This window comes from Gouania willdenowi, chromosome 7, assembly GCF_900634775.1.
Source record: "Gouania willdenowi chromosome 7, fGouWil2.1, whole genome shotgun sequence".
NCBI lineage: Eukaryota > Metazoa > Chordata > Actinopteri > Blenniiformes > Gobiesocidae > Gouania > Gouania willdenowi.
The window spans coordinates 27773090-27800386 of NC_041050.1; the positions used below are offsets into that span (position 1 = coordinate 27773090).

The 27297-nt window shown below is 36.5% G+C and overlaps 1 protein-coding gene across 1 annotated transcript; it reads left to right on the forward strand.

The window, feature by feature from the left end:
• Window positions 1-260: 260 nt before the first annotated feature.
• LOC114467112 (putative helicase mov-10-B.1) lies at window positions 261-26269 on the forward strand. Its single transcript, XM_028453167.1, has 23 exons — window positions 261-587; window positions 705-813; window positions 3712-3887; window positions 6298-6394; window positions 6488-6629; window positions 6989-7241; window positions 7328-7441; window positions 10919-11096; window positions 13172-13314; window positions 13407-13583; window positions 14037-14149; window positions 15771-15970; window positions 16046-16143; window positions 16227-16324; window positions 18444-18542; window positions 18647-18749; window positions 19222-19345; window positions 22044-22235; window positions 22336-22407; window positions 24152-24277; window positions 25310-25398; window positions 25494-25603; window positions 25690-26269. Exons 1-23 carry the CDS (start codon window positions 463-465, stop codon window positions 25743-25745), a joined length of 2994 nt encoding a protein of 997 aa, XP_028308968.1. The 5' UTR covers window positions 261-462; the 3' UTR covers window positions 25746-26269.
• The last annotated feature ends 1028 nt before the right edge of the window (window positions 26270-27297 follow it).

Below are 27297 nucleotides of genomic sequence, written 5' to 3' on the forward strand. Positions count from 1 at the left end.
GAAAATTGCTGGATTTTTGGACCAAATGGGAGTTCTTTTAACTATTTAATATTTTAAAATGCCAGTCTGTCTTATTTTGCAATATCTTTGTAAAATCTTTGGCAAAATAAATTAGTTAATGATAATAAAATACCGAGTCACTGAATAAAATAATAAAAGAAGACATCTTTTTCAAACTGACTCACTTCAATCACGTGTGTGTCATTTGTTAAAAGCTTCGATAGGTTTCATTTCATCGGAGAGACTGCGTGTGTGTGCGCGCGCGTGCGTGTGTGTGTTGTGTGTCTGATTTCAACTCCCGTTTCACCCCCGGAGAGCCGCTTCATTGAAACTACAGGCACCGCCCACGCGGGCTGTCCCGGAGTGTTCACTGGAGATCACCAGCCGCTTCCGCTTCGCTCTTCACATCTTCAGACAGAGGCAGAACACTTTCTGTTTGGTTCTTTTTTTTTTGGAGAAAACATGAGTTTTGCTGTCCGCTGCCAGCTTGGTGTGGACTTCTTCACCTATTTGAAGGAAAGTAATCGAGGGTCCATTACTGACAGGCTGGAATTAAGGGACATTTACAACGAGGAGTTCAGGAAAAGGTGGGTGGCTGCTTTACGGGATAATTCCACAAAACTGGCAGCTTCGTGTTGCGTTCACAGACATGCTAAAAATTAAATAAAAATAAAAATCAGTATTTTCTCTATTTATTTTTTCAGACCACAGAATAAAGGGATTAAGAATGGAAACTTTGGTTCAGTCATTTATGCTCTGAAATGGGCCAACAAGATAAGAAGACGAGGAGACAAAATCAGCTTCAACTCCACGGTTAGTGCGTGTATTTCTGTGTTTATCACTGCACTGGTATTCATTGTCATTACTAATGCTGTCCATCCGGTTTAAGTGTCCCGTATAAAAATAGGCATTATCATTGTCATCATTTCCTTATTGTTGCATCATGCCATTATCATTTCTGTGCCACCAACCTGTGACATTGTTTGTGTTCACAACACATGATGAAAACTAGCTTTTTGCCGATATCACTAAATTTCTATTAGGGATGTAACGATTCACTCAACTCCCGATACGATTCGATTCACGATACTGGGTTCACGATACGATTCTCTCACGATTTATTTTACAAAATGGGACTGTAGACACATTTTTTTTTTTTGGGAAAAAAACTAGAAAATACTGTACTATTTTCCTTTTATTTTTCATTGTCAAAAGAATTCCTTGATAAACAATTCAAAACAATGCAATTTAACTAAGAATAAATCTTGAATGAAATAAATAAAGGAATAATACAAATGAAAATGAAGCCTATTCATTTAAATTCTGGTTATATAATAAACAATGCAAAACTGCATAATAGTTCTTTTTCTTTTAAAAGTGTAACTGAAAATGTATTTTGTGCCTTAACAATTGGACTTTAAAAAAAAAAAAAAACGTGATTACACTGATTTACGTCATATTTGTTTGGACCTGCAGAGGGAGCTGGTAACACAGTGGTCGGTTGGCATGCAGATATCTTGCAGTGAAGAAGAGAAGCTATGCTAGCAGACAGAGCTAATAGAAAAACGTGACTTTTACAGATATTCAAGTAATATTACAGATATTCTTTCGGTGCTAAAGGGGCAATGAATCATTTATTAACATATTTAAGAGTAGAAGGCGGCCAGAAAGAAAGTATTAGCAGACTCCGCCCACCGCCTAAAAAGTACTGCGATTCAATTTTCAGAAAATCGATATCAACCGTGATACCTATGAATCGATTTTTTACTACCTTACGATTGATCGTTACATCCCTAATACACATTAAAAAAAAAAATTGGGTCGCATTATATACAAGTCAATGAAAATGACACGTTAAGCATACTTTTAATGTGATGCCCCACTGGATGTATTCCACAAATAAACATTTGTGCAAATTATGAATACTCGTTCAAATTAATGGTAAATCCAAAAGTGCCATGTTTGTGTTTAAAAAATACTAGTCTTCAGTACTCAAGTAAAAGTATAGATACTTGAATTAAAAAAAAATTAAAAAAAATGACACTGGTAAAAGTAAAAGTATTGAACCCTTATTTGAGTAAAAGTTAAAAAAAAAAAAAGTACTTATTAAGCGTAAAAAAGTAAAACAAATGTCACTTTAATAATAAGACAGGATTTTTAAACCAGCAAATTCCATATATTTTATAGTAATTTGTAGAACACTGGTACATAGAAACAATTTAAATCTGTTACATTTGAACACCTTGAGAATTTACAACTTATAATAAATACAATTTGTAAATAAAATGTGTCAAGGAAGAACCCAGAGCAGCTTTGAGTTTAACATGATTAACAACTTGTAGAAAACTAGTACATGGAAATAAATTAAATCTGTTATCCTTTATCAACACATGGAGAATTTGGCACTCATATACAATTTGTAAATAAAAGGCCGTGGCTATTGATACGGAAACTTATGAATAAACTGCCAGTCTATGCATAGGCAGTGTCCCTCATTGGCCAGTTTAGGTCACATGATAGGTGCACCACGTGACTTAAAGTTCCGTCAGTTTTATTTTAGCTCATATTTATTTTTAGCTACCCCGCTAAACCCTTTTATTTTAACCCTAACCCAGGAAATACCCTAAAATATATATATATATTTTTTAGTATATGTATTTTTAAAGGTGGAATTTGCCATGATAAATATGTTAAAATGAAAAAATATCAACAGTGGGATTCAAACCCACGCCAGCGGAAGGAAGAGTTTCCGTATCAATAGACACTTATCCTCCAGCTTCGCAATTGTTGGTCTGCATCTTTTTACGTTGTGACAACATCTTCAAAGGTCTTAAAAGTAATGAGTTAATTTTTAAGTAAATATATATATATATATAAAAGTAAAAAATTCGCCAAAGAAATAAATATTCTAGTAAAGTACAGATACCAAAAAAACTACTTAAGTACAGTTACAATGTATTTGTACTTTGTTACTCGTCACCTTTGTCAAAAATCGATACCGATGTTGACCGATATAACATTTTATGGCAAAAACTCTGCCGATTATATCGCCTATTTCTAAAGAAAACCAGACTAGGAAAAACTGCAAACAAATGTATGACAACTTAAACAATGACTTCATCAAACCTAGAGGAAAACACTCAGAACTAAATTAGATTTTTGGGACAAGTTAGTGTGAAATGACTCATTGTTGGATTAACAATGAAATGAACAAACATGTACAGACATAACGCTGCCTTCACAATCATCTTGATCACCATTAGAAGTTGCAATAACAAAACATGCATTGCTGTCTTAAAAAGATTGCACTTCTTGTAGTGTTGACCTTTGACAGCATGTGCAGACAATGTTAAAAAAAAAAATGACTCAAGCATTGTCGGATTAACAATGAAATGAACAAACATGTACAGACACAAAACGCTGCATTCACAATCATCCTGATCCCCATGAGAACTTTAGCCAAAGTCTGAGAATCGGGAGTGTCTGTAAAACCATGTAAGCTCGAGGGCTGGGCGATATGGACCAAAACTCACCTCTCGACAAATCTCCCCGATCCGCCAGTTGCCTATGTTTGGTTTACAAGATATTGAAGTCAAATATAGTGATCTGCCCCAGTGAGCGCATAGAAGATAATTAAAAAAAATAAATAAATCCACATTACACAATATTTTAAATGTCTCTCATTTTGCTTAATGAACTTGATGTACACAGGTGACGAAGCTGTATGTGAATCAATGGTCCAGATCCAGAGCTCAGGAACCACCGGCTATTCAGCCTGAAGAAGCCAGTCCTGAGAAAGCTCAGGACATTGTCTCTGCGACAGAAACAAGTTTGGTAATCAAAAGGAAAAAGGTCGACCGCGTTGTTAAATGGATCAAAACAGACGGGTGAGAGGATAAGGGCTTTCAGCTTTTATACAACTTATAAAAATAAAAAGCTAATTTCTATTTCACTTACATTTCCCTGTGTGTGATCCCAATACAAATGTCCAGGACAGCGCTGCACATATTGATGTTAACTCGCTTGCATTTCTTTTGTAAATATTCTCTCGTATTTGAGCTTTCTCTGCTCTCTCCTGGGCTTTAGCATGCTAAACATTAGCCTGAGATAATCTCAGTCTCTCCTCGCACCACCTTTTGTTTCAAGCAAAAACCTTTCAACTAAATTAAACTTCTGAGCACCGCTACCCTACCTTTTTAAAACCATATTTCAGCTTCCATTTTTCATTATACCATTGTAGTGTGCATATTTTACATTGCATGAGCCTGTTGCTTGGAATGTTTAATCTGAACAACATACTGTATAACTTTTTAATACTAAGAAGTAGAGTTGCACAGTTAACCGATTTTTAATCATGATCCCGATTTTGTTTGCCATGATTAAATTAACCTGATCGTCTGCAATATTTACATTGGTATTATGGGCTCTGCACTCTGTAATAGCGTATTTATTCAGTTAGCCTTTGGTACATTTAAAATTCTTGGGGTAATTTTTATTTAAAGCTTAATTTTGCACTGTAAACTGTACACACATTGGTCAAAAGTAGTGTAATAAAACAATAAGTTTTTTAAACTTAGTTTTTATTTGCAATTTATAACATGCAAAAGTGTAAAAAAAAATACTACTTTTGCTCCCTCAATTTACATCATAAAAATTACACAATGATGATAAAAAATGGTACAAGTCTCAATTTTACATTTTTTTTTTTTTTAATTGGAATTAACAAAGGTGATGTAGAACAAGAACAAATAAAAAATATTTAACAAATATTAAATAATGCGAATCCGCGAACACAGCAGCCCGCATTGGCCGATGCCGATACCCGTAAAAACCGCAAAAATTGGCCGATAATATCGGCCGGCCGATGTATCGGTCTATCACTAATTACAATATTGATCAAAATAGTCGTGATTATCATTTTTCCCATAATCGGTTGTAAACTTAAAGTTGCTGGTGACCATGTTTTTTTTTTTTTTTTGCTTTATTAATTTAAAACCAGAAACAGGAAAACGGAAAAACCAAACAAGCAGCGTTTTTCTGTTTTAAAATAAATTTGGTTCTGTTTGTGTGATATTTCTATATTTAAGGGAAACTAGGACGAGAGCTTCATGTTTTAATCTCACCACACAGAGGGGACCCACAGACAGACATTTACTCTGCTGCGTTTGATAAAAAAATGATCTTTTATTATGTTGTCCACCGCACACTGATGGCAGAGGCGTAATTTTTGTGTCGATGACGTTTCGTTAAAGAGTTACTGATGCTGGCAGTCCGAATTTGTGCATATCTGCCAACTTTACTGAACAGTGTTATGGTCCAAATAGTATCCAGATAATCTGGTGACTGGGCGGACTTTTTTCTTCTGGTCCGGACATAAAAAGAAGCAATGCATAAGTGACATTACTGGTGACTTGAAACATTATTAATACATAGATAAATCAAAACCAAAAAATAGATGTTACATGAAACATGCACATGATATGTGGAACCAGAGGTGGTGTAATGAATCTACTGGTGTTCCTCGTTTGTTGTGATCAACTTCCCTATGTGTTGACGGCTACTGTTAGCGGTATTTATAAAAAAAAGCTGTAATTGTTTTTGCAAAAGTGTCAAATCGTAGAAGGTCTAACATCTATTGTTCCTCACACCAGCCTCACAGTCGATTGCCAGTCACCTGTTTATTTGGATACTATTTGCATCGTAACACCAAGAAACAAAACATAACCATGAGCAGCTTTTTACGAACTAAAACATCTACAGACTGAATGAAAACAGGAGCAAGACCAGAAAACTGCTGAAATGAATCCTAAACAGTCCTATTGTGTGTGGCGACCTGGTCCAGGACCTGGAGAGGGAGGTGCAGTGGACTTCAGGTCATACTAATTTCCCAGTAAATATCCAACTATCACACAAACAGAACAAGTTTTTAAAAAAAACAAAAAAACACAAAAAACAGCAAAAACGCTGCTTATCTGCAAAACCTTTCCGACATTTTGATAAACCCAGTGTTTACTGTGGAGATCAAAACAATGTTTTGAGCAGCAATTTCAACTTTTTGAATCTTTTTTCGAGCCAATAATATTTATTTATTGATCTATGAGGCTTACACTTTGCCTTTATCTGATAGAAAATGTTGTTTAGCTTTAATACTTTCTGTTGAATATTTCTCTGATGACAAAAAGATTATTAATTGTTTTGACCCACCTGAGACACAGGTCTATTACTATTAGCATTTTTTCTGACATGCTATTTACTGATGTAAACTCTGTATGTAATAATAAGTTTTTGTTCCCATAGGACTTTGTTTATGAAAGAAAAAAACGGCATTACAATCACCTCCTCCGACCATCCGTTTGAAAATGGAAAACTTTACTTGGTTGTGGAAACAATCAAGGTAATGATGATAAAAAAAAATTAAAAAAAAGAATCTTGGATGATGATAAGACGGTACAGATATTTTTTTAATGGTTTTTATTGTTTTGATCAGATGTCAATATGTCTGACAGTGGAAAACACTGGGGCGACACCAGTGTATTTCACTTGTTACTCTCCTCTGTACTGGCTCAAAGCCTTCACGTTTGTGGATGAACAGAAAGTTACAAGAGTCACCCCTCTGTTACTGAATCCAGGTAATGTCATTACATACCAGTTTTTTTTTCTTTTTCAAAAATGATTTTACATTTCATAGGTCCAGTATTATGCTATTTTTCAGAGTATTTGAGGTTTGTTTTCTGCCTTATGACTCATAATGGGGGATAAAATCCAACTTGACCGTTTGGAGTTGACTTTTTACATAATGTGGAATAACAAGGGAGGGAGGAAACTGAACTTTTTCAACTTTGGCCCTCTGAATGAGGCTAAAGGAATGTATATCACTGTAGCAAAAATCATTATTTTCTATTCTATTTTCTATTTTCATAATACTTCCCCTTTAATTTGGATTATCCACATCCTTAAATCATTTTACCATGATCTGTTTGGTTCTCAGGTGACACCTATAACATCCAGGTTGGAATCCATTGCAAACATGTCGGGTGTTTTCCTACGACTCTGACTTTTGAATTCAACGCAGACCCACAGCCCTCTTCTGCTTCCTTCCACATTGTGCGCTACATCGAGGCTCACTGTTTAACCACCTTAGGACGAGAGCTGGCACCTGTATCCCCCTACAAACCTCGCTCAATGCTCGTCTGCACTGAAGAATCTCACTTTGAGATTGTGGATGGGCAGCGACCTCAGGGGTAACATCACTTGAATCAACAGTGTTTGTTACATTTGGTTTGTTTCATTCAAATATTGTAGCTTCTGTTTTTTCCCCCCATACCAGGCTTTCAGTGACAAAGCTAGAATACGTGGTTCCCTTAAAAAAATATGGAATACCACCAGACATGAACAGCCTCATCAATGCACTGAAGCAGTCAAGAGACTTCCACAATAAAAGGTGACTTTAGCTATCATAACAAACCACAGTTTGCTTTGTATGGGTTCTTGTATTTTTTAAATATTTATTTTTTTGTTAAATTAAAATACACAATCTTAAACAACTCTATATCTATACTTTCACTTTGTGAAATATAATTTTAGTTCAACTAAAATGCAGTAAAAAAAAAATCTGAGCTCAAAATAATTCCAGTCCTCGATGCCCTTTGATGCTCCGTTACACGTTGGCTCGCATCCCTGCTAGCTGCCAGTGGTAGCTTTGGGCTAATCCACCTGCTTTCCTTGCCTGCGTCAATGTGGAAATGGAGGCTAAGGTTCCTCTCATGAGGCTTGCCTCTGTCAATGCGGGAATAATGCACGTTGTCTGCACCCGCTGTTCCCCCTCAGTGGGAGGCTTCTCCCCCCCCCCCATGTCGGGAGCATCAAACCACTGGAGGACATGGGCCTGAAAGTTGCTTCTCTTAAAGCTGTTTTGTTACTGGCTCTGGCATCAGTGACCTACAGTATATGTGCTCTCGGTGCACCCTTCATGCGCTCAGCTCTCCTCAGGCGATGCAAAGATCATTTGAGCCCAACCCGGCCTTTGTGCCGAAGGTGGTGGACTTATGTTCTCCCATTGAGCTTTTGGCCTTATATGGACATTACAAGGAGCCTCAGGAGGAGTGATCAGCTGTTCGTCTCCTGGGCTAATCCCTATAGGGGAAGCCTGTTACTAAGCAATGCCTGTCACACTGGGTTGTGTAGGCTATTACTTTGTTTTATTTGAGTCAGGGTCTTCGACCGCCTGAGGGTCTGCGTGCACACTCGACTCTGGGTCTCACCACATCCTGGGCTTTGTTCAGGGGAGTGTGTGTCCAGGACATCTGTGCGGCGGCGAGTTGGACCTCGCCCCTCACGTTTGTCCGCTTTACATGCTGGACGTTTCCGCCCCATGCTTGCCACGAGCGGTTCTACTGTCCTGATGTGTAAAGACTCCTGCCCTGTGGGTTGGTATTCACTCGATAAGCATGTCTGCAATACGGGAGCTACCATATCCCATAGTGAGACATCTCACAAAATATTATGAAATAGAAGTTTAGGTTATTTACATGACCCTGGTTTTATGAGTAATATGAGTGCGATATCACACCAGACAACCCTTCTTGCCGAACGAGTGAGTGCTTATTTTGAATGGACTGCATCTGTTTGCCTCCTCTTTTTATAGGAGGTGGGAGTGTCCCTGGCGGACAGACACGTTTCACCACCCAATCAGGATTGGCCGATTGAGAAAATGCTTCTGAGGGCTGTAGATAGGAGTGTGCATCCCATCCCATCCCATTACTCATAGAACCAGGGTTATGTAAATAACCTTAAGTTTTACATCTGAGCCTTTTTTGTGTCAGTATACCCCTGGATTTTTTCTTTTTAATTTGTAAAATGTGGGAAAGCTTAATATGAAGCATATTTTGTAGAGCTGTTCATAGAACTTTCTAATTATTTTATTTGAACAGTGCTGAGGACAGATGACAAGAGTAATATCATTTTCATGAGGTTTATTCTAGTTACAGTGACAGGTTTCTTCCACCTGAGAAACATCTCAAAGCTGAGACACATAGCCTCTGGTCCTGAGCTTGAGATGGTCATCCATGCGTTTGTTTCCTCACGATTGGACTATTGTAACAGTCTGTTTACATGCCTTAGCAAAAAGGATCTGGCTCGTCTACAAGTGGTCCAGAACTCTGCTGCACGCCTCCTGACCCGTACCTGTAGGAGAGCCCATATCACTCCTATTTTAAAAACTCTACATTGGCTCCCTGTCACCTACAGGATGAATTTTAAAATCCTTGTGCTGACTTTCAGGGCCCTTCATGGCCAGGCGCCTGAATACATTGAGGGTCTGATCCAGCCCTATGTTTCAAACAGGAGCTTGAGGTCTTCTTCGCAAAACCTGCTGATGGTCCCCCGCACCCGCTTTAAAACACGAGGTGATCGCTCTTTTAAGGCGGTAGCTCCTCGTCTCTGGAATGCTCTTCCACACACTCTGCGGATGCTGGACTCTGTGGATGTTTTTAAAAGTCATCTAAAGACCCACTTTTTTATGGAGGCTTTCTTGACTCACTCCTGTTTGTGAATGGACTCTTTTATACATCGTAGCATCATTGTAGTGGACTTTTATATGCATTGTGCCTTTTAACTGTAAATTGTGAAGCGCTTTGTGACCCTGGTCTGAAAAAAGCGCTATATAAATAGACTTTACTTAAAAAATATAAATAGACTTTACTTAGGTACAGTAAAATACACCTACAGATGGTCGTAGGGAGAAGCCCATGTCTCTCTATGTTTTTGTTTCTCTCTGTTCTCTCTGTATGTCTGTCTCCCTCTGTGTCTGTCTCTAACTGTGTATCTTAATGACTGGACCCTCCTTGGTACCAAGAGGAGGCTGGTACAGATGTGTCTTAGCTATAAACCAAAGGAAACCTAGCTCCTCTGCTGCTTATCGTGAGGCCATGAAAAAACATTTGTGTGCAAATCAAACACGTAGAGTTTCAGGGCCTATCAGACACACATTAAGAAATACAGAAATAATCATTTTAGAACTGTAACATGATTCCCAAGAATTATCTAAAAAAATAATACTTCACTCTGTAACGGTTGGGTGTAGAAATGTAACAAATTGCTGCTTTTAAAACTTACTTAAGTACAAGTAAAATTACTGATTTGAAATATACTCAGAAAAGTACAAGTACCCATAAAAACAACTCAATTACAGTAACGTGAGGACTTGTAATCCAGTACTTTCATTTTTAAGAGTAGGCGATGGTGAAATGAAGGACCAAAAAGCAGAAATCAGGCTCAACCGTTATAGGTAGAAACAAAGAAACAGGTACAAACGGTGGAGGAACAACAACGCCAAACGACAAAGTTCACAGCTGCATGTGTAGCCTTGACCATTTGGATTTGATCTTTTACTTTTGCAGTTTGGCGGTGGGGAAAAAAACGTTGGCAGTTGAAATTAGTTTACAAGCTCATGGGCTTAATTTAAAGAGTAACTAAACCTTTGCTTTCTCCTGACCTGCTACTAGAAGGGAAATTTAAAAACAAAAAAACCCTTGATTATGGGCGGTGCTCCTGGACCAGTTAAGACACACCCAGTCTATACTATAAAGTATCCAATGAACAATCTATGCTATGTTAACTAGCTACACATTACTCAATATACCTCTCTATTCACTCTCACCACAGATTGTAGAGCCTGCAGGTGATAGTTTTTATAAAAGGGGCAGGGCTAAAACAACACATGATCTTGTTAGTTACTATTTAACTAGTTTTATTACCTGAAATTACAAACTCAAACTGTCTGAATACAAGGTTTTTTACTCCTTTCTCACACCTACGCTATTCCATTCTAGACGCAGATTGATTTAAACAGTGCTACGACCCTTTTATTTACCTTTGACACTAGTTACACGACTTTACATTTTCCTTTTTGGCACATCAGGGTTTTGCTGGAGAGTCCCTGGAGCTGGGAGAATTACTCTGAGAAGTTCTGTGTGCTGCTGTATCTAGAGGAGCTTCAGTTAAAGGTGGACATCTGCAGATACAACATTCCAAATGACAGACAGGACCTGACTGTGATGACCGTAGACCCCCACAATAAGAAGCTCCTTGTTATGGAGGTAAATTTGATATTAATTACCTATAGTTTCAACAGGAACAAAGTGTGCCATCATATATGCATGGACTAATGCTTTGGTATAAATAATTATAAAGTATAGAAAGTACATCATCATTGGTAGATTAAGAAGATAATTTTGTGTATTCAGTGTTTCTTTCGAAAAATGACTTTTCCCCAGGTGCACAAACCAAGCAGTTTGTTATACATAATGGAACATGAGTATATGTTATGTATACACACATACAGTGTGATGTGGATTAATCAGCTCGTCCAAGCTAGACGTTGCCTGAAGTCAGTCAAATGCTGAATTGAAGCTTGTCACCGGCAGCGGTAGCTTCACTCGCCATCCGTTCTCATACAAGGATACGATATTTCTTAGTTAAAAACATTTTTCAATATATTTTTTGTGTGAGGCCCCCCTCTTGTCAGTAACCAACACAAATCAAAAGACCTCCACTCAAAGTTTTCAGCCACTCAACAGTGTTTTATTCTATAGATAACAACAACAACACCTTGTTTCTCTCACTTTTGGCAAAAAGCTATAAATTTGTCACAGTCCTGACAAATTCATAGCTGTTCTTCCAACCCAAAGAGCCTCCCCATGACCGTTTATCGGTTTCTCAGTTCGCTTAGCTAAGCACTTCTCGAGGCTTGTGCTTGTCTCATCCCAGCAGGTTTACTTTTGGCATTTAAAGAGTTAATATATACTGAGCCGGACGGTATCTCTGTACTGTGCTGAAAACCATCCAGCAGTTTACATACCTGGGATGCATAATTTCCTCGGATGCCAAAATAGACAAGAAGATCGACAACAGACTGGCAAACAGCGCTTTTGGCCGACTGAACAAAAGAGTCTGGAACAACAAGCATCTGGAGAAAGGCACAAAGATCAGTGTGTACAGAGCCGCTGTACTGACCATAGAACATATCAAAATTCTTCAGAGAAAATATTATAATGTAGTTATAAGCCAATAAAAAAAGTTGTTATGATTCTGTAAAAACATTACAAATAATTATTGGTTTATGAGCTGAGGTCAAAATATAGTGAACGATGAGGTCAAACTGTTGTGGACTGAACTAAGTTTGTCTTATCCCTGTGGAGTTGTCCCAACAGTAGTAGCTTATCTCCAACAAGCGCTTAATAAATGTATTGGAACACCTGTTAAAAAATGTGAAAACTTATGCATTTCAAAAACTTGTTTAAAAAAAAAAATGTTATTGGTATTTATTTGGCCAATAAATAGTCCTTTTCATACCCAAATTTGAGCCGACTCACTGAAAATGACATTTAACCACTAAAGCCAATGTTTCTATTCAGGAATGCAAGTAAATATCTAACTATGCTTTGACATATTATTTAAGAAATTATAATGTGATTTACTATTTTTTTTTTTTTTTAGTAAATCAGTACATTTGAAAATGTTTTGAGAACAATAATTATATTTTAGCATTAAAAACATCACCTCTGTGAAAGAGCTTCATATTGGAGGAAACGACACACATTCGAGATGGAATGTAACTGAGTCAAGTATTGCATGTTTTCCATGTTTACATGCAAATATGACAGTATTTTTTTATGTTTTTCCATCCATTGTTAAGTGTGTGCATTATTTTTGAGAGCATGTTGGTGTGGCACTGACACAGTAATTGTAAAGTCAAGTTTAATTGCAAACCTCGACTTGTTCAAGCCATATTGTGGGTTTTTATGGGATCACTTATTTATCTGCCTGCAAAAACACTCTTATAGAGTTTAACCAAGGGTGATAAATGATACATCTTTTTCATTGAATAATTATTATGAGGCACCCCAGCACAGTATTAATAGCAGTTTTTTTTTTCTGTCAATGTTTGTCAAGGTGTTTTGGAATTTTGCCAGGGAAACACAAAGCTGTGCCTCGCATTTTTTTCTTATTAGTTCAGGTTTAATCCATTTTTTTTCCAACCAAATAGTGTCTAAACAGAGCAGAATTTGGGGAAAAGAATATTCAATTGTTAGTTACTGACTGATGAGACTTTGCTGCTTATTTATATCGCCATATCCACACTCATTAATGTGTCTCTTTATTCTCTGTCCAGGTTCTCGGAGTGTCTGAAAATCGTCCGTCTGTGCTCCGAGGAGATGAGCTGGTCGTGTGCCCCGAAAACGAGAGAAATGTGAAATACCGCGGTTACGTCCACAGTGTGCACTTGGACAGCGTCACACTGGGCTTTGGCGCAAAGTGAGTTTACTGCTGTACATTACTGATGAACAACTTTATGAACTCATGTTTAAACAACGCTAATGTCATTTGGACTTGGGTTGTCTTTGCAGGTTGTTGAATATCTTCATTGAGGGCATGAAATTCAGCGTGGAGTTCATTATGAACCGCCTGACTCTGCGTGTTCAGCACAGAGCAGTAGAGCTGGCAGTTACCTCCAACCTCAGACATGTGTTGTTTCCTGCTGAGACTTCATCTTCCTGCCAGAACAGCAACCTTCCTAAACTCACGTAAATCCCACTTTTGTTTTTAAAAAAGTTAAAAATAAACAGTGTTTAATGTTTTACCAATGAACAAAATATGTGCACCTTTGAAAAAAAAAAAAAAAAAACACATAAAAGATGATTTTAGAACGATTTTATTTATAAATTATACAATTTATTGCTCATATATCATTAAACAAACAATTTAAACATTCACAAATAGTCCATCGCTAACCATCAAAACAACAACAAAAAAACTGGTGATAAGTGATCAGATTCATTCCTGTACCTTGTTAAAATCATTTTTTTATACTTATTTTTAAACTGAATTATGTATGAACATTGTTTTAGACTCCACTAATTGACACACAAAAACTTTTCAAAGTTGTTCGGACATTCAAAACCTTTAAATTTCACTTTTCCCTCATCACAAGGTTTCCTGTGTTATATTTTTTGAAACCTTTTTTTTTTCTTCCAAAGGCTGTTTAATCGACTTTTGGAGAAAAACCCAGAGCAGTATCATGCAATCCAGCACATCGTCGCTGGTTCTTCTCGTCCTGCCCCTTACCTTCTGTTTGGACCTCCTGGAACAGGTGAAGCTCAAGCTTTCTCTTTTTTTCTTTTTTGTAGATTCAAGCTCTTATTGTCAGGAAAAAAAGTTTCCTGTACAATGAAATCTTTAGATCGTTTGACACTCAATTACCTCCACCAAGGAGGTAATGTTTTCATTGCCGTTCATTTATTTATTTGTTTGTCTGTCTGTTTGCAAGATTTTAGCGAAAGTATTTAACAGATTTTGACACCATGGAGGATTCCATTAAATTTTGGAGGGGATACAGATCAATATACTGATTCTGGTTCAGTTTTAAAGAATTGAAAAATTGACCGATCTTCATCAAATTGGACTCGGGATTGTGCATTTCATCTCGATTCTTTGAAAATATGTTGATGCCCATTTATTTAGATTTACTGTATTGTTATTAATGGCGATAGAAATTTCTTCCAAGCCCTTAAAGCACGTGTCAAACTCAAGGGCCGAGGGCCGAAACCAGCCCTTTAAACTATCCAATTCGGCCCGCAGGAGAAAGTAAAAACGACAGAGAAAACACTTATCTTTGTGTAAATTACCAAAGAAATTAACTTGTGGGTCTCACAGTTTTACCATGCTTATATTACATGACTGCTGCAGAAATTTTGAAAATATTTTTCTTTAAAACTTGAAATTTCCATACAAACAATTCCACAAAATTCCCCGAAAGATTACACAAAAGATGCATTATTTAAATTTTTACAAGATTAAACTATGCACTGCTGTCAAAAAAAAAAAAAAAGATTACACTACATGTAGCGTTAACCTTTAACGACATATACGTACATGGCAAGATAAATGGATAAATACATTTAAGAACACGCAAAATTTGGTCTTAAATCAAGCAATTTCGAAGTGAAGATCATGCAGCTCCTCAAATCTGTCATTTTTTGCTGTTACTGGAATTAAAATAAGACTGTACCTTAAAAACCAAAGTCACAGAGGAAAAATGAGAGATATGCTTTCTTAGTTGCAATAATGACTTGATTTATTAAATGGTAAATCAAGGAGGACAAAAAAGAATACAACCTGAGACGAGTTACAGATGATGTCTCAAATGTTTGCCCTCACATGTGATTTCTGCATCATAATTATATACCCAGCAGAGCATCCTTCGATGTGGACTTTTCCCAGAGGCATATATGAATCATGAATAGGTTCTTTCAGTGATTTGTTAATGAATACAAAATATTGCTATATCTCAACTAAGTATATGTGAGAAATGCAAACAGTTGTGGTTTCAGGTGTAATAAAAGGTGTTTTTCCACCAGTACCTTGGACCCTGAAAGATCATAAAATACTGTTCTAATCAATGTGAACGTGTATGATTATAAAAGACACAGAATATAATTCTAATAACAATTGCTCGGATGGAGATATCATTTACACGTGGAAGTGCAATACTGGGGCTCAATAATGTTGAAATCATTTTTTGCCGCTGCCTAAAATCTGCGGCTCACTAGATATTAAACTACTTGATATTTGGCCCCCCGAGTTAAAATGTGTTTGCTTTAAAGTGAGAATGATCACAATACCATGATCAGGATCACTGATCCAGATAACTCTCTTAGGGCTCTTTCTGCATGACAATTATATTCTGATAAACATGATTTTTATCCATGCAGGCAAAACTGTGACTTTGGTGGAAGCCATCAAGCAGATAGAGAAAACCCAGACCAACTGCCATATTTTGGCCTGCGCTCCCTCAAACAGTGCTGCAGATCTGCTCTGCAAGAGGATTGTAGAGACACATGTGGACAAACATAAAGTGTACCGCATGTATGCCAGCTGCCTGGATCCAAGAGTTGTCCCTGAGGAGCTAAAGGTTGGTTCTTTGGTCCACTCCCTGCTGCAGTCTGGAGGTTTCCTCAGCGTTTTTGTTTATTCTTTGTCTTCACAGGCATGCTCGAACCTAGTGGGGGATACTTTTTCATATCCAGACAAGGAAACTCTGATGTCGTATAAGATCATCGTCTCCACCATGATGACTGCTGGAAGGTCAGACCAGCCTCATACATACTCCACCCATTCCTCCCAATAGTGAGCAGTAAGAGATGATGGTTTGATTTTGCCCTGGTCAGGTTGGTCACTGGAGGAATTCCCTTTGGACACTTCACTCATGTGTTTTTGGACGAAGCCGGACATGCTGTGGAGCCTGAATGTTTGATTCCACTGGCAGGTAGAAAAAGACGAACAAGTGGTGATGCATCAAAATTCAGGGAGGTGAAAATTTTTAGCCAAAAGTGGATTTTCCGTTTTCGGCCGAAACGCTTTTCTCACCAAAACAGGATGCTGTTATGATGCGGCAAACAGCACACACGCTTGTTTGGAAACGGGCCAATTTGTTTGCGGACTCACAAAGCGGCTGTATTTCAATATATGAGCACTAAAGTGTCTTCTGAGCAGAGTTGATGGAGCACGTAAGTGTGTTTTATGTTTCTGTGTCCGCCTACACTGTAGTTACCTGTAACCAGGGCCGGTTGTAGGCAGGCATAAATGAGGGGGCAGTCATAAATGTTAAGGGGGCATCATATGTACACATCATGCTCCAGCACTTTGTTTCCCTTGTGCTTATAGTAACAGTGTTTGTTAGCTATGTGTCCAACCCCAACCTAGAAAAGAGAATCACACTTAGTCAGGCCTCTGCCTTCAGACCTGTCCAACTTGGGTGTCCCACCTGAAGACTAAGCTCCTGCTGGTATAGCCCTCAAGGTCACTGAGGCACGCAAACCCCCTGACCACAATAAGGTGGCAATCCCTCAAGGGGGGAATCTGAAAAATAAAAAGAAAATGAACAAAATAAAATATCCTTCATTCAGATTTCATCAACCAACAACATAACATACATCCTGACTGGATGATTTTGATTTTGGTTCTGTGTTGATGAGTTTACCCAGAGGGAGGGGCTGTGGTAGATCATTCACATGCGAGATATGATGAGAGCTTCCACCTACTCCAGAGTCTCATCCTGTACATGCATCCCCAGGTTGCGCTAACCCAGGATTAAGGCTGTCGGGAAGGGGTCTCATCACTCTGTTGTGGGCATTACCAGGAGGGCTTCAAACTCAGCCTCCATGGCCACTGTGTAGTGGTCATGGAGGATGAGCATGTTGCTGTGTTTCCAGTTTTTAGATTGTAATAGATACGTCTCTCGTGAAATCTGAGCATGGAGTGAGGAATCATAATCTTTGATTTGAGGGGCAAGACATTTATTTGAGGGGGCGCTGCCCCTGCTTAGATCCGGCCCCGTCTGTAACCCTCGGTCAACATGGACCACACGGCAGCCTGACGTGCATCAGCAGCATTAATCCAGTTTTAGTCCGTCAGCGAACGTTTCACAGAGATCCTCTTTACTACATCACGATGGTACTTGGTCAGCGTTATATTATTAATTGGATTCGATTAAACCAAAGCGCACAAGAAATGATGTCATTGTACGCCACAGTCATAGCACTCAGAGCGTGTGTGTCTTGAAGATCCTCCCGCTCTGTGACTTCAATACACTTTGTGTTTTTGTAGCTACAGTATGTTTCCATTACCCTTGGAAAATGTGCAAATTCTAAATAGCACAATAAAAACTGGTAATGGAAACACTGAAAAAAAACACTCAAATATCACTAAAAAAAATTTATACTCTCATAAGGAGGTTTTTCCAGACGTTTCGGTATTGAAATGTGTCGCAAAAGTGCTATGGAAACACGTACATGGTCACATGACGTGATGTACCTCGTCACATGAGTCCGTGACCACTTCTCTCAGAGGAAACATGGAGCGGCACATGTAAACAGAAGAGGAGACCGAGACATTTCTTAGCTATATATTTTAAATTATTACTGCCACATTAGACGTGAAACAGCAAAGAAATACAGAGTGTTATAAGGAGGTTCTGAGTGTCGCAGGATGAGATTTCACAGGAGTTGTGAGGCTCCTCCCCAAAGCAACCTTCAATGGAAACACTTTCAAAGCGCAATTATACTTTGTCGACATTTAGAAATATCGCTTTTAATTTGCGAAAATCTGTCATGGAAACCCAGCTAATGAGAGAACATATTTAATTTGACTCTCTTCCAGCAGCTCAGTCAGTTATAGGCCTGTACAATATTATTAGATAATGGTGGGGACAAGTTAAACATTTTATTTTTTTATTTTATATTGTGCATTGTTGGAATGTCAGTGCTAATTTTTTTTTTAATATATATATATTTTTACTTTCATTTTTGTTTTTCGGTTTCTGCCAAGAATTTTCATTTTGGTGCATCCCTACAAACAAGTATATTGGTTTGTTGGTTTGCATACAGGTTTGCTTGATCCAGAATCAGGTCAGGTTGTTCTGGCTGGAGACCACAAGCAGCTTGGACCAATCGTCAGATCTCCTTTTGCGCTCCAATACGGAATGGGTACGTGTGACTTTCACTGCAATGCACAGTGAGTTTTATCAGTGGGATGTGAGGTCCAGCCATGGTTGTGCTCTGATTCTGCTAACCAGCATTTCTTTCTGCAGGAGTTTCTTTCTTGGAGCGCTTGATGTGTGATTTCTCTCTGTATCAAAAGCAAAACGGCGTCTTCAACAACCGTTATGTCACCAAGCTGCTGCGCAACTACAGGTTTGGTTTCAGAGACGGCTTGGAGTGATGCTTTAGCACACGTGTCAAACTCAAATCTGGCCCTTCAGAGCATCCGATTGGGCCCGCAGGAGAAAGTGAAAATGACAGAGAACACACAAATCATTGTGTAAATTACCAAATAATTCATTCAGTTGCAAATTGTTGTTGAAAGAACTCTAAATCCTACAATTTTTCTCAAATTATTCCACAAAATCTGCCCAAATTAAAAAAAAATTAGTCAAAAGTTAAATAAATCAAAGGACATGTCTCACTTATTGCTTAGATATTGTTGATGCCTTCTATGCTTTGTCTAATTTATAACTGGAAGTGTAAACTTGGGCACATTAATGATGAAATTGTTTGTTTTCCCAAACTAATATGTATTTGGCCTCTGAACTAAAATTAGTTTGACACCCCTGCTTTAGCAAAACATAGACTGGGTTGATTTTCTGAGGTTGGATTCTTTTTGTAGGTCCCACCCAGCCATTCTCAAGATTCCCAATGAGCTCTTCTACGACGGAGAGCTGCAGGTTTGCGCAGACGAAATGTTACGCAACTCCTTCTGTGGATGGGAACACCTTCCAGAGGAGGCCAAGGTATCATATTATTACTGTTTTAACTTCTAAAACACCCAGAAATGTAGTTTTTTCTGAGTTGATGAGATAAAAATAAATATTTTTTTTTTAAATGGCGCCGTTTTTCTGTTTTTATAGTAAATTATTTTTTATTTTTTCTGAGTTGATGAGATTATTTTTAAAAGGAAAAAAATATCGAAAAATATTCACTATAAAAATGTATCTCATCAACTCAGAAAAACTGAAAAAAATATTTTCTTTAAAATCATAAAAACATTTTTTTTTTATTTACTTATTATCTCATCAATTCAGAAAAGCCAAAACTTTTGGTCTTCTGTGAATGCAATACGCTTCTGTAGAAATAGGTTTTTTATGTATAATGTTGATTCAATTCTTTCTGGTAAAATGCTGCCCCCTATTGGTATAGAGAATAATTCAAATCAGAAATACTTAAATAACCCCAGTGGAAAATTACTTCTGTTACAGTAGCTCCAAGTAGAAATTTGAACTTGGTGAAAAGAAACTTTAACAAAGGATACATACAGGATTATAAAATAAACATAGGAGCTAAGAAAATGATTATATCAATCAAGAATAAGGATTTAATATTAAATGAGGATTAAATATGGATAATCAGGATTAAGAACAAGTGAAAAAATGCATGCAAATGTCATACAAATGTATAGTAAACAACAAGTTTTTGTATTAAATTAACCATCTTTAAAAGTTTATTTTCACTGAGACATTGAAGAAAATTTGTTAAAGTGTTGCAGATAGAATTTTGTTAAAGAAGCTGCAGATTGTGATAAGATGTATTTAAAAAAAAAAGGCAAAGTGGATTTTTCTAAAATATTAAAAAAAAGTGGTAAATTTGACGTTTTACGATGAGTTAAAAGGTTGTTCGTTAGTGGCGAGTTAATAGAAACATAAAGATTTCCTATAAAATGTAATGAAAATGAAACTACTGCATGAATTAAGAAAAAAAAGTGTTGCATGTTGAAACATTTTTTTCCTTTCTAAGTTACTGCTAGTTTTGTTTATTTTCTTACCTTTTAATTATTAAAGTGAAACCGTGAAATAGTAGTATTTAAGAAGTGTATATCAAACTCGTGGTCCTTTGGACTGTTTAGTACCTTTGAAGTAGCTCACAGTTTCAGAAAGGTTGGTGACCCCTGGTATACCATATAATAAGCCACACTATACTAGAGACAAATGGTAATATTTAATTTTTTTCATTTTGCCTTTTAACCATAGAGTCCAGGGTTGTGGTCAATTATAAATATAATCACGTAATTGATAATTCATTACAATTATGGTGTAATTATGATTGTCTTTGTAATTTGAAAAATCTGTTGCTGTCGTGAACGTAATTAAATTGCGATTGAGTTCAGATAAGTGACTTTGTAATTGTAATTGCCATGGAAATTCTACAAAAACTTCAATTATAATTTAATGCAAAACTGAAGAACCATGTTACAGTTCTATATGTACAGTTCTACATATATGTAGGTAACATTTAATAAAATATGTTTCATGGCAAACTTTATCAAGTTTTACCATTAAAAAAATTTAAATAGAGGGGTATACTGACACAAAAAAGACTCAGACGCCCACACCAAAACTATTAAAGCCTATATTTTCATTGATTAGGAAACCAAACAAAGAAACAAATAGATAGAAATTAGATAATTGTTTTTAGTGTATTTTACAGCTGATTTAGCACCTGTTATCATTAGAGATGCTAACAGAAAGCTAACACAAGAGGAAGGTTAACTTTTATTAGGTTATGTATTTTAGGCTCAGTAATTGTGATTAATTGTATTTGACCTTTATTAATTGAGAAGGTAATTGTAATTTACTTTTTGAGGATAAAAAATATTTGTAATATAATTGTAATTGAAAAAAAAAAGCTGGCAACTGTAATCAGTAATTGTAATTGAAAACATAATTGTAAATGAAAAATGTAATTGACCCCAACCCTGATAGAGGCATTGTAACTTTTGACAATGTATATAAACTTGTTCTGCTTACTTTTGGGTAGTGACCTCCTACACAAATATTAAGCAAACCACACACCAAGCACTACTTGGTTCTTGATTCTCAGATCGATTCCAAATGCATCCATATCGATTTATTTTTTTATTGATTTTGTACCTTTATTTAACCAGGAAAGTCTTTTCCACTACAGGAGACATTGTAACTAACTAAAACGTGTTGCAATAAAGTCAAAGTTGGTTTAAAAGCCACAGGCAGATTGTATGTTATTTTTTTATTTTAAGTTGTTGGCACATGGCATGTTAAAGCCAATGTTTTGTAAAATATGCCAAAAAATATATATTTCATAGATAATGTTCTCATGGTGTACACATTTACAAATTGATTGTTTCTTAAGTCATATATATATATATATGTATATATATATATACACACTGTATATCGGGATACAAATCGTATCGGCAGTTGCCAGGCAATACACACCCCTAGTATCTGTGCTGCTTAGGGCAGTGTGACCAGGAGAGATTCTGTAATCATATATCAAATAGTCCTCAAACATAATTCATACATAATTTCCTTATGAAACAGTTATTTTGCAGGAAGTGAGAAAGAAGTTTTTCCCCCAAAAAAGAAATAAAACAGAAAGAAATCTGACTTTTCACCTTTTGTGCTTCAGGCCTGAAAGCAGTGTTGTAATAAACTCTTTATCATGTTGGTCCTTTAGAACTTCCCAGTGATCTTCCACGGGGTCACTGGTATCGACCAACGGGAGGCCAGCAGTCCTTCCTTCTTCAACGTGGCAGAAGTGGAGGTTCTGATGGACTACGTGAAGAAACTTATGCAGACAAACGGAAAGAAAGGCATGGGAACTATTTCACCCCGAGACATCGGCATCATCGCTCCGTACAGGAAGCAGGTGTGAATGATGTTGTAGAACTTTCATTATCCAATCAGAAAGAAGATGGAAAACAATACTCGCATGTTTTATGATTACGTTTTGTCTTGGTGCTGCGTAGGTACAGAAAATACGAAAGGGTTTGGAGAAGGTTGGCAAGGACTTGAGATTAAACAACATGGACGCTGTTAAGGTGAGTTGATCATTTACAGAGGTGAAAAGAGTACTGATGTATACTACTCAAGTCAAGTAGACGGACTGTTACTTGATTATACTTATACACAAGTAAAAGTAAGTCATAAATAAAATACTCAAGTACAAATAAAAAGTAGCTCAATTAAATAGTACTCAAAGTAAAAGTTACTTGTTACTTTCACCCCCCGCATTTATTTTTGGTACTAAATCTTGCCACGGTTCTCTTGCATACAGTAAACATCAGACAAAATCTTGCACAATTGGAACTTTGGCACAATGGCATCTGTATAAAATAAAAGGTTTGTCAAAATGTACATATCTTTTTAAAACATAAAGTAACACCAATTAATTGCATTCAAACTTAAAAAAATTATCAGGCTCTAAGTATAGCTACATTTATGAACTCCAAAACTGAGAAAATAACATTCAATGCTGTTTTGGCGCAGTGCGTTGGTCGGTTATGATGTGATAATTCTGTTTATTTGTTTTATAATCATAAAATACAATTAGATAAACAGCAAACAACATAGTTCAACAGAGTACAACAGTACATAACAATTCAGCCGTGGCATAATGGGATATAACAAATCTTCAACATTGTAAAACACTACACAGACATATACATGTAGATTCCTCCTTCCCGAGAAGGTCAACCCCAAAACCATACCCTCCTCCCATCAAGCAAAACTAAGGAATGGAGACTTATCAGAATCAGAATCAACTTTATTGGCCAGGGGTGAATGAATACACACGAGGAATTTCTTTTGGTGACCTGTGCTCTCTCAGGTAGTGTAACGTTAAATAATAACAATCAACTAGAATAAAGAAAAATAAATAAAATAAAGAAAAATAAATGAAAAAAGAAGTATAAACATAAATATAAGAGTAGTTAGACTAATATGTGCAAACTAAATAAAAATAACAAGATAATAATAATAGTAATAATAATAATAATAATAATAATAATAATGAAATAAAATAAAAATACAATAATAATAATAATAAGATAATAGTGCAGTAGTGCATTGATGAGTAGTGCAGTGCATTGATGAGTAGTGCAAATAGGTGAACATTTAAATGAAAAAATTATGTTAAATGACCAGGAATTACATGGATTGTTGATCTGATTCGATGAAGGTTATCCAGTATCCAGGGATCCCAGGTCTTCAAACACTTGATGGTTGTCTGGTCGTTTCATTTATTATAGTTTCACAATCTCTGTTGATCATTTTTAAACAAAAATATGAATTTACTTAGTAACGGTTGGGTGTAGAAATTTAATGAATTGCTTTAAATTTTTAAAAAACGTACTTAAGTAAAAAATTAAAAAGTAACAGAGGGTACATGAAAAAAAATGAAATCTGTCACCCTTTATGAACACCTGGAGAATTTAGCACTAATTATAGATACAATTTGTAAATAAAATACAACCATAAAACTAAGGGACCTTTCTAACAGAAAAAGGTCAAACTACCGAAATTCTGTTCTTTTTATGTCATCTTAAGGTCTTAAAAGTAACAAGCTTATTTTTAAAATGTAAGGAGTAGAAAGTCCAGATATTTGTGTAAAAAAACAAGAGTAAAAGTAAACTGTCGCCAAAAAAAATAAATACTCAAGTAAAGTAGAGATACCCGAAAAACTACTTAGATACAGTAACAAAATATTTGTACTTCATTACTTGTCACCTCTGGAGTACACAGTGTTTGACATAAAGTGTGTGTGCATGTGTGTGTGCGTGTCAGGTTGGTTCAGTAGAAGAGTTCCAGGGCCAGGAGAGGAGAGTAATCATGGTGTCGACAGTTCGAAGCAGCACCGACTACCTGCAGATGGACCAGAAGTTCCACCTGGGTTTTGTCAAGAACGAGAAGGTTCGACACACACACACACACACACACACACACACACACACACACACACACACACACACACACACACACACACACACCATCCATGTACCGTTCATATATAACAAACGGTGTGGTTATTTTGTTTTACTGACTTAAAACCAAAACAGAAAATTAAATCTTGTACAGTTTGTGTGACAAGAGTTTCATGTTTTAAGCTTACCACACAGATGGGACCCACAGAAGGGGGCGGACTTGTAGTCCCTGACAAAAAAAAGAAGCAAAACATTAATAAATCGCCAAAAAATTAATGTAAAGAAAAGCATGCACATGATACTTGATTAAAGGAACCAAAGGTGGTGTAATTAATTTACAGGTGCTTCTTGTTTCTTGTGATTAACTTCCGTGTGTGTTGACGGCTGCCTTTAGTGGCTAGCAGTATTATAACGTGCAATATAAATATTTTTACTGCCCTCAAAACAGGTGTGTACGGTAATTGTTTTTGCAAAAAATAGTAGAAGTTCTAACATCTATTGTTCCTCACACCAGCCTCACAGTCGATAGTCAGTCACGAGTTTATTTTGATACTATTGAGACCGTAACACTGCTAAGATCGCCTACACCATAAAACCAAACATAAACATGAGCAGCTTTTATGAGCTAAAACATCTACAGACTGTATGAAAACATGAGCAGGAGCAGAAAACTGCTGAAATAAATCCTAAACAGTCCTATTGTGTGAGGAGACCTGGTCCAGGACCTGGGGAGGGAAACCAGGTGCAGCGGACTTCAGTTCTCGCTCTAATTTCCCCGTAAATATCCGAATATCTCAGAAACGGAACAACTTTTTTTTAAAAACAGAAAACGACTGCTTATCTGGTTATTGATTTTTCTGTATTTCTGTTTTGGTTTCATGTCAGGAAAACAAAATAGCCACACCTTTTATTTGTTATTTGGATTTAGTTTTAAAACTGTATAACCCAAGAACGAAGGTGACAAGGATTACACACACCTACTGGGTTTGATTTTTGTGTCTGACATACTTTTCTTTTCCAGAGATTTAACGTTGCAGTGACACGAGCTAAAGCCCTGCTTATCGTGGTCGGAAACCCCAGGGTTTTAAAATCAGACTCGACCTGGGCTCGGTACGTAGTCACATGATCATTTCTCCTTCAGCACATGCAGCAGGACTAGTTCTTCTAATGAAGGCAGGTGTTTGGTAATTATTGTGTTTCGTCAGCTTTATCCAGTACTGCAGAGATGAAGGAGGCTACATCGGCATTGAAATGGAAGAAGAACATGTCATGTTCGAACGACTCACCGCCCTCTGCATTACTCTTGAGAGTCAAGGTAGCTGAACTTCTAAATGTCATGCATACTTTGGGAAAACGACACGTTTAAACGACAGCTTTTGTTCTGCTCGTCTTTTCCACCAGTTGAAGAGAGCGGTGTGCAGCAGAATGTGGAGCTGGAGTGGAGGAACGAGATGTGAACCAAAAAGTGGAGCTTCAGATTCAGTTTCACCCAATATATGCAGCACTTCAAGCATTCCAAAGATGAATAATAGCACTGATAACATGACAATCTTTTCTATTTTTCTCAGGGTAGCTCAGAGTGCTGCTGGAGCACATCTGTCACACAGCATTACCATTCATTTTTAGCTATTTGACATTTCCTTAAAGGAACAACATCTAACAGTTGGAATAGAATTATTATGTGGGGATTTTGCAAGGGACACAACAGTGGACAAAAAAAATAAAAATAAAAATTGCTAATTAAAAAAGAGAATTAAATACACTGCATCTGTCAGTGGAAGTAAAATTAAGTTGAAAAAAAATGTGATTAAATTTCCGCCACCTCTGCACAACAAAAATACAACCATGATTTTTTTTTATTTTTTTTTTGTGAATGTCCAATGACCCACTGCTGAATGATATGTTATCAGAAAGTTACTATATATTGTTCAATCAGATTGTACGGTTTTTTAAATGTATTAAAGATTATAAAAAATGTGAAGATTTGGTTCAGGGATTTGTTTTTTAACTATTCTTTTAGTTTCAAGGTCTGATTTATTGACTGTCCCATGAACATCAGTAATTCCTCCTGCAAACGCAACATACATGTATATAATTCAATTTCATATGTACAATGAGGTTTTCTGCTAAATGTTTAAGTTCCACCACTATTTAATGTAAAAATTGCACCTGAACATGTAAAAAAAAATTAAATAAATAAATAAAGGGCTCAATTGACATGTTTAAAAATCACCAGAAAGCTTAGGAAAAGCAAGAATTCATTAATCCAGTATCAATGACATTGTAAAAAAGGAAAATTTTATTTTTTAACAAAAAGACAACTAAACACTTTTTTAAGAGTTGGCTGTTGTTGAAAACCACACACTTCCTAAACACTTCTCTACAGCAACCACATGCAGATCAATCAGATATTATTGTTTAATGGTGCTAAAGAAGGAATTGCTACACAAAGTGCTTCATAATAAAGTGAAAACCATACCAAACATCTAACATTTCTGCTGTTTGCATCAACCTGCTCGTCTTCAGGATGCTTCTTTATAACAAAAGGAATTGAATTAAAACAGAATATTTCTGTAATTAATAACGTATATAGTCTAAATGGGGTTTTACATTTAAATTTATGGAATAGTTTGATCACCTGCAAAAGTAACAAAAACATCTGCTGACTGCTTACCAGTCATCATTTTATTGGTTTAAACAAATGTCCTGTTTCTGCTGATGATGTTCCTTTTAAGTGAAAAAAACTAGACTGACAAAAAACATACAAATATATTTTCTTCAACTATATAATAAGAATTCCAATACATGGGATAAAATCCAATCAGAACTTGTGGTCTTATGCATTGATTACATTAATTTACAAACATTAATATACCATCTCACATGTACTTCTTAAGCTAAATTCAGACGCTGATTAATATGCAGTAACAATAGCCTATGATTAATTCCACCAGTCAAGCTCTAAATGCCTCCATGATGGATTTAAAAAGGGAAGTGAAGATCTCCAGC